Genomic DNA, 17,201 nt, shown 5'->3' on the forward strand with positions numbered 1-17,201 from the left:
TTCCAGTTGTTGATTGTTTTTGTGTGAAAATAAACATTTTCATCTCATATTTTTTGCTCCACAACAAAAATAAACTTAAATAAAAAGGTTATTGTGGCACTATTGTACCGGTCCGGTCCTCTCGAGATGAAACTGGGCTGCATGTGACCCCTGAAGTAATCTGTGTTTGACACTCCCGGTTTAAGGTGTACGAAGCTAAAAATAAGTCCGCATCTCCTCTGAGTTTCTGTCGCTCACACCGTCGCATGCCCATGTAGAGGAAGGAGGCTTCACACCAACGACAATGGAGGGATATAAAAGGAGTGCTGCGGTTCCGAGAAGGTATCGCTCCTGGAGGACTTCTTCTTGCAGCGTTTGGATCTTCAGGGTGAACCAGGTGAGGTCCACTCCACCGGGATCCAACCGAAAGCGTCTCGGAGATCCTGACGGAGGTTTTTTTTCCCCTGTTTGATTCAGGAGGAGACGATGAGCATGGACGGGGAGATGGCAGTTTTCGGGGAGGCTGGTCAGTACCTCCGGAAGTCGGAGCGGGAGAGGACGGAGGCTCAGTCCCGACCGTTCGACGGCAAGACGGCGTGTTTCGTTGCCGAGGAGAAGGAGCTGTACGTCAAGGCCGAAGTCCAGGACCGGGAGGAGGGGAGAGTCACCGTCAAGACCCAAGACGACAGAGTGGGTGGACGGGAGGTTGTCACAGGCTGGTCAATGTGTGGAGGAGAAAAAAAAAAAAAGCTCAGTAGAAACTATTTCAGAGTTCAAAGTCTACTCCCCCCCCCACCCCACCCCGCACTAGACAAATTAATTTTGGACACCCCGGATTTTTGGACGGACACCAAAAAAACACCAATTTCTACCTGAAAGCGTGGCGGGAAGGTTTGACAGATAGAAAACTGTGAATCTGAATACTGTAAAGAACTGATCATGACGGCAGGTACTGAATCCTATCAGGAAAAATAGAGACGGACAGATGAGGGTCCCCAGAACGAAATTCCTCTGTCCATCGGTGTAGAAAAACATCTCACAGTTGCCTTGTTTCTCTTCTCTGATGCTTCCGTCTCTGTCTCTCCAGACGCTGACCGTCAGGGAGGATCAGGTGTTGCCCATGAATCCTCCGAAGTTCGACAAGATCGAGGACATGGTGATGATGACGCACCTCCACGAGCCGGCCGTGCTCTTCAACCTGAAGGAGCGCTACGCTGCCTGGATGATCTACGTAAGTCCGGAGGGAAAGCCAAAGGCTCGACTTTGGTCCCATTGAAAACTGATTGATTGTACTCGATGGCAGGTGGTGCTACTTGCCGGCACTGAGTACCGATACAAGTACCCATATTGTGACCTCTTTTTGTCCTTCAGACCTACTCGGGTCTCTTCTGCGTCACGGTGAACCCCTACAAGTGGCTGCCGGTCTACAACCCGGAGGTGGTGCAGGCCTACAGGGGCAAGAAGAGGATGGAGGTCCCACCTCACATCTTCGCTCTGTCCGACAACGCCTACCAGTTCATGCTCACAGGTACGACGTGTGAGGCAGACGCTCTATAATCTGGGTGTTAGATGAGGAAGACGCTCTATAATCTGGATAATCTTCTGAAGCAATTCAGTAAAAAGTTTAATTTTGCCCGACCAGGCGTTTGCATGTCACTTTAAAGAGTTAATGCTAAAGCTACGAGTTGGCTAAGTGATTAAGAAACTTGCTCTAATAAGGCAAAAGTGGAGAATCCACTGAAACCGAGTTAGTTCAGGATTAGTGAAGCGTTTTATCCAGCAATTTAGAGTTCAGTGAAATAATGACTATTATATCAACAGCGGGGGCTAATGCTAATGCTAACGTATAGCTCAATGAGCAGGAGTTAGAGAAAGTATCTCTGAAATTGTTAAGAGTGGCAAATAGTAACCGTAAAGCAAAACTTCAAAATTGTACCTCAACAGGGTTGTGGAAAAAAAATGTGAATCTTCTGTTTTGCATCCTCAGATCGAGAAAACCAGTCCATCCTCATCACGTGAGTGGCTTCCAATCGTTAAAAACTTGGAAAAACAATTGTAATTGTTAAAGCGACCTCTGTCTTCCCTCCTCAGTGGAGAATCCGGTGCGGGAAAAACCGTCAACACCAAACGTGTCATTCAGTACTTCGCGACAATCGCGGTGCCGGCAGACAAGAAGAAGGAGGCCAGCAGTAAAATGAAGGTGAGTGGGACACGTTGAAGTCTGGTCGTTTGTTTCGGAGCCACGTTGGAACTTGGTGTCGTCCGCAGGGAACCCTGGAGGATCAGATCATCCAGGCCAACCCGCTGCTGGAGGCGTTCGGCAACGCCAAGACGATGAGGAACGACAACTCGTCTCGCTTCGTGAGTCTTTAACGCGACGTCGATTCAACGAGTCACTCCACACGTGTTAAGTCGTCTATTTCTGCGTTTTAAAAAGGGTAAATTCATCCGGATTCACTTTGGAGCCACCGGGAAATTGGCGTCAGCCGACATTGAGACATGTAAGTTTCTAATAGGGATGCAATAATACCACTTAGTGTACAAGTACTGAGCTTTAGCTACTTGACGATACAGAGTACTGATATGAATACTTATTAAATGCCATAAAGCATAATTCATACTTTGTACGCAAACGATATGCAAAAACTATGTGTTGCCGACACATGATGTCATGTAGTACTCGCCGGGTTGTATCGGGGGATCTTATACGAGTACTCTGTGCAGTATCAGACCAGGTACTGGAATCAGTGAATCCTTGATTTCTAGCATTTATTGAGCAAACCGACTGATGCTACTGTGAGTATTCTGATTTATTCTTCTGTTCCTGAAAGACCTGCTGGAGAAGTCCAGAGTGACGTTTCAGCTGGCGGCCGAGAGGAGTTACCACATCTTCTACCAGCTCACCTGCAACAAGAAGCCCGAACTCATCGGTAATCTGACAAATCCTCCTTCGACCTGACGTCGTCAGTTTTACACTTTTGACTCGCCTCCCTTCCTCCCAGATCTGCTCCTCATCACCACCAACCCTTTTGACTTCGCCTTCGTGAGTCAAGGAGAAATCAGCGTCAAGAGCATCAACGACGCCGAGGAGATCATGGCGACGGACGTGAGTTCGTCTCTCTTTTATACTCCGATGATGATGATGATGATGGTCGCCAGTCAGTACCAGGCAGAACGCAGAGAAATAAAACACACGACGCTCCAAATGCAGCATCAATGGAACCAATGAAGACTATTCATTTCCAATTATACATAACAAAAGAAGAACAGAAAACCAGTTCAGCCCAGGTCATTTACATTCATTTCTGAACCCGACATGTTGATGTTGGCCGCTGCCGTATCTTCTACTAAAAGAAAAACATTGTCCAGGTAACATGAAGTTTTCCTCTGATGGTACATCTGACTATTCTTTTTTTTCTTGACGGAAATGACGCGGAACATCTTTAATCCACATGTTGGCTCAGTTCGTTGAGCAAGTCGCCTTTCAATCAAAAGGTTGCAGGTTTGATCCCAAATCTCCGACTGTTCATATGTCAGAATGTCCTTGAGCAAAACACAGAACCATGGATTGAACCATCACGCAAAGTGTGAATGTGATTAACAATGTAAAGTGTTTTAGAACTACAGTTGAAGCAGTGTGGAAAAAACTGCTACATTTATTATCTTGCTCAAAACACAAATATTTAGGCCCCGTTTATGTTTTGAAGTTAAAAGGCAAAACTTTCATAACGTTTTCAAGTCTTCACATGACGATGGTGCTCTCAGCCACGGAAAATGCAACTTTTTGAAAATGGATCCCCGCCCATAATTTCTAATGAAGGCAGCGACAGTAGAAGATTCTCAATCTCTTCCTGTTGCAAAAAACTGTTCCGACTCTGAAAAGCTGTCAAACACACAGTATTGCTCACCTGAGCTACCGAACAGGACAAGTACTCCAGCCCAGAATCAAACCAGGGATCATTTTCCTGCGAGGCGAAAGTGCCGACTGTGACTTTCTTTAATACGCAGGAAGCCTTTGATGTTCTCGGCTTCACCGCTGAAGAGAAGATGTCCGTCTACAAGCTGACCGGCGCCGTGATGCATTATGGGAACATGAAGTTCAAGCAGAAGCAGCGGGAGGAGCAGGCGGAGCAGGACGGCACCGAGGGTGAGGGCGGTCCGCCGGAGTGCCTTGCTCATAAACGGACACAGACGAGTCAAGAAGGTAGGATGGCCTGTTTGGTTTGTGTGCAGAAGCTGACAAGGCTGCGTACCTGATGGGCCTGAACTCGGCCGACCTGCTGAAGAACCTCTGCTACCCCCGAGTGAAGGTCGGGAACGAGTACGTCACCAAAGGACAGAACGTCCAGCAGGTGAGAGCGCCGATCAAAAAGAACCACGCCCAGTTTTACTGGATACGTTTCCGTTAAAAGGTTTCCGTTTTTTGACCCTGAGTCGAAGGAAATCTATTAACAAATGAAAGACATTAAAGAGAATTATTACAGAAATCTATATGCACAACCTCACGCTGACAAGGAGCAGAGAATGGAGACATTTTGAATTGTTAAAATTACCAGCTGTGTCAAAGTAAAAGACTGGTTTCACAAATAAAGAGGAAATTTACTTTGAAGTGGTGAAAAAATCTAAAAGATGCTCTGTTGAACTATTTTACGAAAAAAACTTACTTACTTATACTTAATATGGTCATGTGAGCATAGTGATATATATTCGAGATGTTACTTCAGATTTAGACCTTCCCCTGCTGTTTGTTCCAGTAGTGTTTGTATTTGTTACATTTTCTGAAAAAAAAAAAACAATAAAAAGTAAATAAAAGTTTAAGTCTGCTCAGAGTTATCAGAGACTTTCCTTCCCGCCAGGTCTACAACTCCATTGGAGCCCTGGCGAAGTCCGTCTACGAGAAGATGTTTCTGTGGATGGTTTTACGAATCAACCAGCAGCTGGACACCAAACAGTCCAGACAACATTTCATCGGCGTCCTCGACATCGCTGGCTTCGAAATCTTTGATGTAAAGTGCTTCCAAATTTTGATTTGTCCTTAAAGGTTATGAGATTATCTGATTGTTCAAGACTCGTCGTTACAGTACAACAGTCTGGAGCAGCTCTGCATCAACTTCACCAACGAGAAGCTGCAGCAGTTTTTCAACCACCACATGTTCGTGCTGGAGCAGGAAGAGTACAAGAAGGAAGGCATCGACTGGGAGTTCATCGACTTCGGGATGGACCTGGCCGCCTGCATCGAGCTCATCGAGAAGGTAGGACACACCGTCTGATGTAAAACATGAACCAACGCCGGACAGCAAGAGAAATCTCCTCATCATCACCGATGATCTTCTTTTCCCAAAGCCGATGGGGATCTTCTCCATCCTGGAGGAGGAGTGTATGTTCCCCAAATCCTCAGACACGTCCTTCAAGAACAAACTGTACGACCAGCATCTGGGGAAGAACAGCTGCTTCTTGAAGCCCAAGGTGGTGAAGGGGAAGCCGGAGGCTCACTTCACGCTGGTGCACTACGCCGGGAACGTGGACTACAACGTCACCGGCTGGCTGGAGAAGAACAAAGACCCTCTGAACGAGTCGGTGGTGCAGCTCTACCAGAAGTCGTCCGTCAAAGTGCTGGCCATGTTGTACGCCAGCTTCTCCGGATCGGACGGTACGACACGCTTCCTGCATGTTTCTATTCCGTTTTGCCCATCGTCTTGGGCGATCTGGTCCAGAGGTCTAGAACCTCTGTGATGGTTCCGGCAGCTTTCCTCAAAATCGCTTTTTTTTTTTTTATTGAAATATTGCAAAGTGAGACGTGATCTTTTCACCTGTTGAGCTGCAGTTGACCTGGTGTCGTCTGTGCAGAAGCTCCTGCAGGAGCCAAGAAAGGAGCCAAGAAGAAGGGCGCCTCTTTCCAGACGGTGTCAGCTCTCTTCAGGGTAAGAAACTAAGGCCACGGATCATTCCTGTAAGTATATACTGGAGATGCTCGTAGCAATTGCTATAAATCTGACACATGCTTTTTACAGAGACGTAAGAAAATGTAAAAATATATATTTTACCTTGAAGGAACCTCAGTAAAATGGTTTGGCCGGTAGATCTGTGCACTGCAACTAATTTTACAATCTCCATTAGAGGCATCGCAAACGAATCTGTGTCCATAAATCCGACCATCTTGAGAACTGAAAACCAACTTGGTTGGTAAAGACGTGGCTCGTCTTTCAAGTCAACGATCAGAGGTTTTGTTCCTTTGTGTCAACGTGCCTTTGGGCAAAATTACAACTTTTAATGGCGTAAAAGGCTCAGCAGTGACCTCATTTGTTGTGTGAAAGACTGAATCAATCTGAACAATCATGTAAAGCCTGTTGAAACTGCTAAAGCCATCAATTCCAGCAAAAGTCCATTTACTCATTTCCATTCAGCTGATTCCAGCTGTGGATGACGCGGAGGAGAATCCAGCCATATTATCGAAACCTAAACAATTGGAGGAAACAGTTTGACAGTTCATGTGTTCATTTTCCCGCCAGGAGAATCTTGGGAAGCTCATGACCAACCTGAGAACGACTCACCCACACTTTGTCCGCTGTCTGATACCAAACGAGACCAAAACACCAGGTGATCCTCGGCCTCCTGCTCATCCCGATGCACAAACAGATGGAAATCTAAAATGACTATGAGAACTAGAGTTATCTCGGTAGAGCGCAGACCTTCGCCAAGGCCACATTTGTTTAGTTTAGTTTTTTGAGATTTATTCAGAAACGGTTAGCCATTAACGTCCCAAAATCTAATCGATTGGTCCTTGGATGATGAAAAACCATCCCTGAAAATTGAATACACTTTGGGCGAGTAGTTTTTGTGGAAAGTTGGTAAAATTCATACAAACCAATAAATAAATACACGCAGATGAAAACAACGTTCTCAGCCAACGTTCGTTGGCGAAGGTAACAACTGCTGCCTTGCTCACAGGTGCCATGGAGAATCACCTGGTCATCCACCAGCTGCGCTGCAACGGCGTCCTGGAAGGAATCCGCATCTGCAGGAAGGGATTCCCCAGCAGGATCCTCTACGGAGACTTCAAGCAGAGGTGAATAAAACTCCGACATTCAGCATTTCACCAGTCCTGGTTTCACCCAGGAGCTAAAAATCCTCCTACAGATACCGGATCCTCAACGCCAGCGCCGTTCCCGAGGGCCAGTTCATGGACAACAAGAAAGCTGCGGAGAAGCTGCTGGGCTCCATCGACGTGGATCACACCCAGTACAAGTTTGGACACACCAAGGTGGTTCAGCGGGTCACAGACGTTAAAAGACGGATGTAACGGGAGGGATTGATTGTCAAATGCATCGATTCTCCTTCTCTTCAGGTGTTTTTCAAAGCCGGCTTGCTGGGCGCTCTGGAGGAGATGAGGGACGAGCGCTTAGCTCAGGTTGTGATGTCCACTCAGGCACTTTGTCGCGGTTACCTCGTCCGGGTGGAGTACCAGAAGATGGTGGCACGAAAGTAAACACACCGACAGCTTTAACGTTTCAATTCATGAAAAACTGATCCGAAAGGAACAAAAACGTCCAGAAGTCCAGTGAACTAGTTGTTGACAGGATTTTACTCATGTTACAACCATAATTCTGAGGCCACGTTGCAGAGAAGCTTTACCTTTACGCGGCATCGTTCTGAAAACGACGTCCCTTTCCATGGCAACGGCAGAAACTGTGAAAACAGTCATGAAACCACAAACAAATGCAGCAGAGAACAATGAGCTCTAAACATTAACAACGGGAGAACACGGACATTTTAGAAGACAGACCACAAAGTTGGATTGTTATTACGGTGACTGTCAAAATAAAAGTACCAAGTTCCAGGAAGATATGGACTGGGAGTCAACATGACGGAGGAAACTTTCTTCTGATTGGCTCTACTGAGCATGTGCAGAACTACTACTTCCGTGGTGACCAGGACCACAAACAACCAGAAATAAAGAGCCGTTAAACATTCTGTTGGGCCATCAGGATTTCTGAAGAACACGAGCCCCCAGAATGACAAATATTTACAACATTAGCATCTGAGTCGCTTCATAACGCGCAGTAATAGTTAAATTGATGAAGGAAAAGGAAACTAAGGAGGTGACTCACCTGATACTACACTCATAAATCCCAAATACATCCAGTCACGGGGGTGGGCTGATTCAGACGCAGTAACTGGAATTGTAACTGGTATCGATGCTGCTTTACACCAACCCGAGTTGTTCCCACTTCCACAGAGAGGCCATCTACACCATCCAGTACAACTTCCGCTCCTTCATGAACGTGAAGCACTGGCCGTGGATGAAGCTGTACTTTAAGCTCAAACCTCTGCTGAAGAGCGCCGAGGCCGAGAAGGAGATGGCCCAGATGAAGGTGGACTTCACCAAGCTGAAGGACGACTTGGCCAAGTCGGACCACCGCAGGAAGGAGCTGGAGGAGAAAATGGTTTCCGTCGTGCAGGAGAAGAACGATCTGCAGCTTCAAGTCCAGGCAGTGAGCTATTAAACATGTTAAACACCTCACGTACCTCAGCTCAACCTTGTGAATCCATACCGTGAAATATCACTGTGTGGAGAAAGGAAAGAAGCTCAGTGTGGATCTTCCTGCTGTATAAACATTTAACGGTTTCACATAAACCTAGAGCAGCTTCACTAGAAATCGGTCCCCAGTAGCCTGAACAAGCCTGAACTGTGCGCTTTATCAAACAGGAAGGTTGACCTGAGCAGACTGTGGGTGTGTCATCCCCATGAAGTGGCAGAAATCCGGTTGATTAATAATGAAAAGACCCACCTAACGAATGTATAACCAGCCGCCACTGATTGACTCTACTGGTTGTTTGACGTCAGGAGGCCGACAACCTGCAGGACGCCGAGGAGCGATGTGAGGGACTCATCAAGAGCAAGATCCACCTGGAGGCCAAGCTGAAGGAGGTGATGGAGCGGCTGGAGGACGAGGAGGAGGTCAACGCAGAGCTGACCACCAAGAAGAGGAAGCTGGAGGACGAGTGCTCCGAGCTGAAGAGGGACATCGACGACCTGGAGCTGACTCTGGCCAAAGTGGAGAAGGAGAAACACGCGGTGGAGAACAAGGTAACTGAATGCTGGTGGGGCGTCGGCCGGGTGGAGGGGCTTCACACCGGCTCCTCTGTCTGCTCCGCATCCAGGTGAAAAACCTGACCGAAGAGATCATGAGCCAGGATGAGAACGTCACCAAACTCTCCAAGGAGAAGAAGGCTCTGCAGGAGGCTCACCAGCAGACGCTGGACGACCTGCAGTCCGAGGAGGACAAAGTCAACTCTCTGACCAAAGCCAAGACCAAGCTGGAGCAGCAGGTCGATGACGTGAGTTCGTCCACACCGTGGAGAGCTGGAGGGCAGCGTTCTGCTCACGTTCAGAAAACGACTGAGCTGGTGTGGGGTTTTTTTCCAGCTGGAAGGTTCCCTGGAACAGGAGAAGAAGGTGCGAATGGATCTGGAGCGAGCCAAGAGGAAGCTGGAGGGCGACCTGAAACTGGCTCAGGAGTGTATCATGGACTTGGAGAACGAGAAGCAGCAGCTGGACGAAAAGCTCAAGAAGTAAGCAGACGCTTCTCCCACGCGGGTTCAAGCTCAAATTGACATGTTTGGAACAATTTTACAGACGAGAAGCTTTGAGATCGTCCATCTTCTGTCTTAAACCCTCCTTTATGTTTTTTTTTTTACACAGGAAAGACTTTGAAGTGTCGCAGCTGCAGACGAAGATCGAAGACGAACAGGCTCTCGGAGGTCAGCTGCAGAAGAAAATTAAAGAGCTCCAGGTGAAAATCACTCACGGTTTCAGGATAGAATTAATCTCAATGCCTGTCAAATGTCAGGATTTAATCCCAAAGAAACTCTTTGAACGATGTTGACACTATAAATCTGACATGGGGCGCCACCAGCTTGGTTTGAACCACGAGCAAAAACATCAGATCTTCCACTTTGGGTGGACGGTGATGAACCAAATCATTCAGATGCTCAAAACAGCCCCGACCTGCAGACGCTGGCCTCCAGCAGACCTTTGAAGCTGCTCTGTGGAAGCTGCTCTGTGGAAGCTGCTCTGTGGAGCCGCCAGTCCTGCAGGGATCAGACTCTTTCCACTGCACCAGCCAAGCACCCTGCAGACGTTTGTTCTCGCCAGGAAGTCTGCGAGGTTTAGAGACGATCTGAGCGTCACTGTCATCACACGGGCCTGAGCTGAACGAAATACTGCTGGCTGAGTGATTCACACCTTGACCTGCACTACTAGGATGAGATTAATCAGCATAATAATCTGAACCAGTGGATGTGGTCCAAACAGCATTAAGGTAACACATCAGAGTGAATGCCTGACTAAAAAACATCATACATGTAGAATTATTTATAATGGAAAATCTAGCTGAAGTAGAATAAATTAGTGGGAGGAAGATGCTCTATAATCTGGACGTTAAGAGGAAGATACTATATAATCTGGATTTCAATGAAGAAAGATGCTCAATAATCTGGATATTAGGAGAATGATGCTCAATAATCTGGATATTAAGAGGAAGATGCTCTATAAGATGGATTTTAGGAAAATGCTCTATAATCTGGATTTTAATGAAGAAAGATTTTCTATAATCTGGATGTAAGAAGAGGAAGATGCTCTACAATCTGGACTGAATCTGGTAAATTCATAAAAGAAAAGATGATTTAAAGACGGTGCTGTATTTGTTTGAGTTACTGACCGCAGGAAACAAGGAGATTAAAGTCTCGCACACTGAACAAAATGAAGTATTTCCTCGTCCACAGGCTCGGATCGAGGAGCTGGAGGAGGAGATGGAGTCGGAGCGCTCGGCCCGGGCCAAGGTGGAGAAGCAGCGCAGCGACCTGGCCCGGGAGCTGGAGGAGATCAGCGAGCGGCTGGAGGAGGCCGGAGGAGCCACCGCCGCCCAGGTGGAGACGAACAAGAAGCGCGAGGCGGAGTTCCTCAAGCTGCGCCGTGACCTGGAGGAGTTCTCGCTGCAGCACGACGCCACCTCGGCCGCCCTGCGCAAGAAGCACGCCGACAGCATGGCGGAGATGGGAGAGCAGCTGGACAACGTCCAGAGAGTGAAGCAGAAACTGGAGAAGGAGAAGAGCGAGCTGCGCCTGGAGATCGACGACTTATCCAGCAACATGGAGAGCGTGGCCAAGGCCAAGGTAGAAACTTTTACCTGCTTTACAGTACGACGACCTAATAAATGCCATAAATGAAAAGACGCATCAAAGAAGTTTGTTCAAATATCTAATTAGCAATGATAAAACAAAGATACCACAGAATTTTAGATATGAATCTCATCATATTGAAGACAATATCATTGATACAACATCAAATAAAGCAGCATGCAGGAACCAGTAATGAAATAATACATGTTAATTACATAACTTTGGCATTTTTGTCATAAATTTCTAAAACTGTAATAAAATTGAGAGAATGCAGCAAGGGGTGTTTAAAGCGGACAACAGTCCTCATACTCCACTATTTCTGATAAGTAAACTGAACAAATACTATGAAATAATCCAAATTATTGACATTAATGGCAAAATTGTGCACCAGTGTATTCTGAAATACTATATACCTATAGGAAAGCATCAAATCATGATTGGTTAGCTAACTGGAGATAAACGGTCTTTCAAGAAGTACTCTAACGCTTTGTAATCGATTGTTTTTCCCATTTTTGCAGCTCAACTTGGAGAAATTGTGCCGTTCGCTGGAAGACCAACTGAACGAGGTGAAGACGAAAGAGGAGGAGCACCAGCGTCTCATCAACGACCTGTCCGGCCACAAAGCCCGGCTGCAGACGGAGAACGGTGAGGACTCCGCCTCCCGAGCTGCTGCAGCGACGCGTGAACAGCCTGTAATGACTTTTGCATTGATCCTCCAGCGGAGATGTGTCGGCAGCTGGAGGAGAAAGAGTCCATGATGACCCAGCTGACCCGGGGAAAGCAGGCCTTCCTCCAGCAGATCGAGGAGCTGAAGAGGCTCCACGAAGAGGAAGTGAAGGTAAAGATCTGATGGAGGGTGGAGACATTTGAGATCCGATGATGTCTGAAGGGAGCGTCCGTTGTGTTCAGAGTAAGAACGCCCTGGCCCACGGTCTGCAGTCGTCCCGTCACGACTGTGAGCTGCTGCGAGAGCAATACGAGGAGGAGCAGGAGGCCAAAGCCGAGCTGCACCGCTGCCTCTCCAAGGCTAACGGGGAGGTGGCACAGTGGAGGACCAAGTACGAGACGGACGCCATCCAGCGCACGGAGGAGCTCGAAGAGGCCAAGTGAGAAACCGACCTCTACGCCAGCTTCGTGAACCACCACCTCCGGTCTCACCTCCTCCACCCCCCACCCCCACCCGTGTTCCACCGCAGGAAGAAGCTGGCTCTGCGGCTGCAGGATGCAGAGGAAGCCGTGGAGGCCGTCAACTCCAAGTGCTCCTCTCTGGAGAAGACCAAGCAGCGGCTGCAGGGCGAGGTGGAGGACCTGATGATGGACATGGAGAGGTCCAATGCTGCCGCTGCAGCGCTGGACAAGAAGCAGAGGAACTTTGACAAGGTCTGAGCGCGACTTCAGTCAACATGCATGCAGATGATGTGGTAACAAGTGGCGCTAAAGATCTGTTGACTGTCTATTGCCGAATGCAAATCAACTGAATAGTCATCCAGCAGCCTCAATGAGAAACCCTAAAAGAGTTGACTGGCAGCTGTGATATTCTGCAAAACGGTTTGACTGAGAGGATCCGTGTGGTTCCGTCTTCAGGTTTTAGCTGAATGGAAACAGAAATATGAGGAGGGTCAGGCAGAGCTGGAATCCTCCCTGAAAGAGGTGCGATCACTGGGAACCGAGAACTTTAAGATGAAGAACACCTTCGAGGAATGTCTGGAGCAGCTGGAGACCCTCAAACGGGAAAATAAGAACCTCCAACGTCTGTCCCGAACCTACTCCCTCTGTCTTTGATGGCAATGTTCTGGTAACCGTCAAAGAGGATGTGATTTTGTTGTGGTTGCAGAGGAAATTGTGGAGCTCACCGAGCAGCTAGGAGACACGGGAAAGACCATCCACGAGCTGGACAAATCCAAAAAACAGGCTGAGCAGGAGAAGCTGGAGGCGCAGACGGCGTTAGAAGAAGCAGAGGTGAACAGAATCTGTGTTCAAGATGAGAGCGTTTGGAGCGTACCGTCTCTTGTCGTTATCGCTGCTTGTTCCTTTTTCATCTTCAGGCCTCTTTGGAGCACGACGAGTCCAAAATCCTTCGAGTGCAGCTGGAGCTGAACCAGGTGAAGTCTGAGGTGGACAAGAAGGTCTCAGAGAAGGACGAAGAGATCGACCAGCTGAAGAGAAACAGCCAGCGGATCGTCGACTCCCTGCAGAGCAACCTGGACGCCGAGGTCAGGAGCAGGAACGACGCCCTCAGAGTGAAGAAGAAGATGGAGGGAGACCTGAACGAGATGGAGGTCCAGCTGGGTCACGCCAACCGGCAGGCGGCCGAGGCCCAGAAGCATCTGAGGAACCTGCAAGTTCAGCTGAAGGTCGGCCACGATGGCGTCCGAGGCTGAGCAGAGTTCCCTCCGTTTACGTCCAGTCCTGACGGCTTTGTGTGTCCGGTCCGTCAGGAGGTCCAGATCCACCTGGACGACGCCCTCCGGAGCAGCGACGACATGAAGGAGCAGGTGGCTATGTCCGAGCGCCGGAGCAACCTGCTGCAGGCCGAGATGGAGGAGGTCCGAGCCGCTCTGGAGCAAACCGAGAGGAGCCGCAAGCTGGCCGAGCAGGAGTTGCTGGACGCCAGCGAGAGAGTTCAGCTGCTCCACTCACAGGTTCAAACTCAACACTGCACACGTTTATTACGTCAGAAAGAGAAAGGTTGATCTTGACAGTGCATGCAGACTCCAGAAATAGTAAACACAGCATCAGTAAAGTTTAAGCCCCCGTTTACACAACGTTTCAAGTGAAAACGCATCGTTTTTGCATTTTTCATTCAGAAAAGTTTCACGTTTACAGAGCAACTGTCTGAAAACAATGTCTATCACCACAGAAACAATGTAGTTTTCATGTTGGGCCATAAGTTGGCGCTGTTTGTTTTTGTACTGAAACCACACACACATGCAGCAGAGAACAATGAGCTCTAAACATTAACAATGGGAGAACATGGACAGTCTAGCGGACAGACCACCAAGTTGGATTATTATTTCAGCGACTGTCAAAATAAAACTACCAAGTCCCAGAAGAATATGGACTGGGAGTCAAGAAACGACAGAGGAAACATTGTTCTGATTGTCTCTACTGAGCATGTGCACAACTACTAGTTACTACGGCCGTGGTGACCAGGACCTCGAGAAGCATGTCTGCCATCTACAACGAAACACTCTCACTCCCCAGCAGCAAGTCTAAGTATTTGGAAACTTTCGCAAAACAGACGTCAACTTCACAGTAAAAACACTGAATTGGAAGACAAGAAGTCCAGAATCAGGTGGTGGACTTAACCATAAACCATCGACAGATCATTTCCTCTATTTCAGAACACCAGTCTGCTCAACAGCCGTAAAAAACTGGAGGCCGACCTGTCCCAGGTCCAGAACGAGATGGACGACAGCGTCCAGGCAGCCAGGAACGCTGAGGAGAAAGCCAAGAAGGCCATCACCGACGTTAGTGCTGCTCGTCTCTGCGTTTCAGTCTGAGTCAGAAAGACAGATAAGCTGTTTTACAGCTGTCTCTGTGCAGGCGGCCATGATGGCGGAGGAGCTGAAGAAGGAGCAGGACACCAGTGCTCACCTGGAGAGGATGAAGAAGAACGTGGAGGTGACGGTGAAGGACCTGCAGCAGCGTCTGGACGAGGCCGAGAGTCTGGCCATGAAGGGCGGGAAGAAGCAGCTGCAGAAGCTGGAGGCCCGGGTAAGGTACCCTAAACGGTACACTAAAGGAGTCGTCAAAAGTGTCGTCAAATGTATCCTAAATGTGGTGTCCCTACCTTCAACAGGTTATAAAACGTGCTATCAAACATACCCTAAACAGGTCGTCAAACATTTCGTCAACTGTACCCTAAACATGTGTAGACTCGTGTTGTCCAACGCATCCTGTAACATGTTGTTTTTGTGAATCAGAGAAGAAAAAAAGTTTCCTACTTAAATTTCTCCTTTCATTCAAAGTCTTTGATCGTCAGCTTTTAAATATCTGAAGGTGACAATTACCTAGTTTATATGGCATTGACAAAAACTTGTTTTGTCAATGTTAAATATCTTTTAGAATCACTTGAAATCACGGCAATGTCAAACGTTAAGCTAGAGTTTCACAAGACACTGACCTGCAGAGATCCAACAGTTCAGAATCCAGAAAGTTCAAACTTACTTTTGTGCACAACTTCTTGATTTGAATCCGAAGTCAAACCCAAGAATCCGTCCGGGAGTCAAAGGTACAAAAATCCACAAGACAAAATCAAAATCCAAGAATCCAAACAACCTGTGAGTGAGAGTCTGAGCAGACTGAGGCTGATTGGCGATGAAGCCCAGGAAACAGGAAGTGAAACATGAGGCCATGTGCTCAGGGTCAACATGAAACAGGAAGTGAAGAAGAAATGTGAAAAAGAAGAAGAAAAGAAAAGAAAAGGAAAATAGAAAAGCAAAAACGATGAAAGAAAAAAAAAAGAAAAAGGACCAAAGGTCAATAAATTTCATGACATTTCCTCCTTGTGACCCACTGATTGCGTCGACTATATCAATAGTATCACACGTCTGCAGGTACGAGAACTGGAGAACGAGCTGGAGGCCGAACAGAAACACGGGTCCGAGTCGGTGAAAGGAGTTCGCAAGCTTGAGCGGAAGATGAAGGAGCTCACGTATCAGGTAAACCCGATGCCGAGGAAAGAGCCAGGGTGGTTTGTCGCTGAGGAGTTCTGAGATCTCAAAGCAAACGAATCAGCTCGAGTCTCGGAAGACGTTTCCCCGACTCGGCTGACTCTCATTGGGTTTGAGAAAAGTTTTAAAATGTTTGTTTTCCGTCGTCACGCGCCAAGTCCGACGAGGACAAGAAGACGTCCGCGAGGCTGCAGGAGCTGGTCAACAAACTGCAGCTGAAGGTCAAAGCGTACAAGCGGCAGGCCGAGGAGGCCGTGAGTCCATTTCCCCTCCGGAGTATTCCACCTGCGCAGGGATTTCCACCGGATGACTGACTGAGTGGGGTTTGTTTTTTTCAGGAGGAGCAGGCCAACACCCACCTGACGAAGCTGAGGAAGGTGCAGCACGAGCTGGAGGAGGCCGAAGAGCGGGCCGACATCGCCGAGTCCCAGATCAACAAGATGAGAGTGAAGAGTCGAGACATGGGGAAGGTGAGCCGCTCAGCTTCAGCTCCAGCTCCTCTTTACCTTCAGCTCTCAACAGGCTTTCATTCTTACTTTCCAGGCAAAAGACAGCGGAGAGTAAACGTGACTGAGCTCTCATGACATTCGGACTGCTGTGAGATAGTGTGCAACATACTCTTAAACAATTATGTGTTTGTTCATTTAAAGCAGGATTGGTGCTACAGAAATATAGAGCCATAATAACCTTTATTGTGGCGGAGAGTAAAAGTGGTGAAAATGTCAATATTTTAACAATTACTACTTAAAATGTCTCCAATCTCAACATGAAGCAAATTTTTATGAAACTTTTTGGTCCAAAATACAGTCAAATGTCCTAAAAGAACTGTTGCCTTGTGGGTGTTTTTACACCCTGACAGCGCGGCTTTTAGGCTAGTTTGATAGCAACCAGGGAGCTATCTGTCTTTTTTTTGTTTTTTTTCGTTTTATTTCTAATTTAATTTAAAATGTTCCCCATTAGCTTGGTGGTTTGATCCGACTGGAGCCTCTTGTGGGTCCGTTCTGTCCCCCGGGCTTCATGTCTGATATTCCTGATTTAAAGCCACTGTGTGCACCTGATGTGGGGTCAGAATGTCTTCATAGAATTAATCCTCAACAAACGTGCAAAAAGTCCATTTCAGATAATTTTTTCCCTTTTTTGCTGTCTTTTCCCTTTTCTTTTCCTTCCTTTTTCCCAGTGTTTTGCCTATTTTCTATCCCTTTGTGTCCCCTTTTTTTTTCGCCTTTTTGGAAAAAAATAAAAGTTCTGTGTGGCATTTCCATTTCCCACCACTAGTGATGTTCAAATTTTAACAGACCTTTAAAGTTTTCACTGCCCAAACTGTACACTGTACACATTTCAACTTGTTCTTTCACGATCTGGGAT

The 17,201-nt window shown here is 47.4% G+C and overlaps 1 protein-coding gene across 1 annotated transcript; it reads left to right on the forward strand.

The window, feature by feature from the left end:
- Positions 1–465: 465 nt before the first annotated feature.
- On the forward strand, positions 466–16,420 carry LOC308124276 (myosin-4-like; the record flags this gene model as incomplete). Its single annotated transcript, XM_080487199.1, has 38 exons — positions 466–669; positions 1,067–1,210; positions 1,351–1,507; positions 1,967–1,994; positions 2,071–2,179; positions 2,248–2,340; positions 2,417–2,480; positions 2,811–2,909; positions 2,982–3,085; positions 3,988–4,126; positions 4,213–4,331; positions 4,836–4,985; positions 5,061–5,231; positions 5,323–5,629; positions 5,827–5,900; positions 6,489–6,576; positions 6,928–7,045; positions 7,117–7,240; positions 7,325–7,461; positions 8,216–8,471; positions 8,825–9,067; positions 9,142–9,318; positions 9,407–9,552; positions 9,683–9,773; positions 10,765–11,154; positions 11,679–11,805; positions 11,880–11,998; positions 12,070–12,266; positions 12,357–12,540; positions 12,745–12,910; positions 12,995–13,119; positions 13,206–13,514; positions 13,599–13,802; positions 14,505–14,630; positions 14,707–14,877; positions 15,720–15,824; positions 15,995–16,090; positions 16,175–16,420. 38 exons carry the CDS (start codon positions 466–468, stop codon positions 16,418–16,420), a joined length of 5,907 nt encoding a protein of 1,968 aa, XP_080343325.1.
- Between the last annotated feature and the right edge of the window lie 781 nt (positions 16,421–17,201).

Source organism: Lipophrys pholis (genome assembly GCF_963383615.2).
Source record: "Lipophrys pholis genome assembly, chromosome: 19".
NCBI lineage: Eukaryota > Metazoa > Chordata > Actinopteri > Blenniiformes > Blenniidae > Lipophrys > Lipophrys pholis.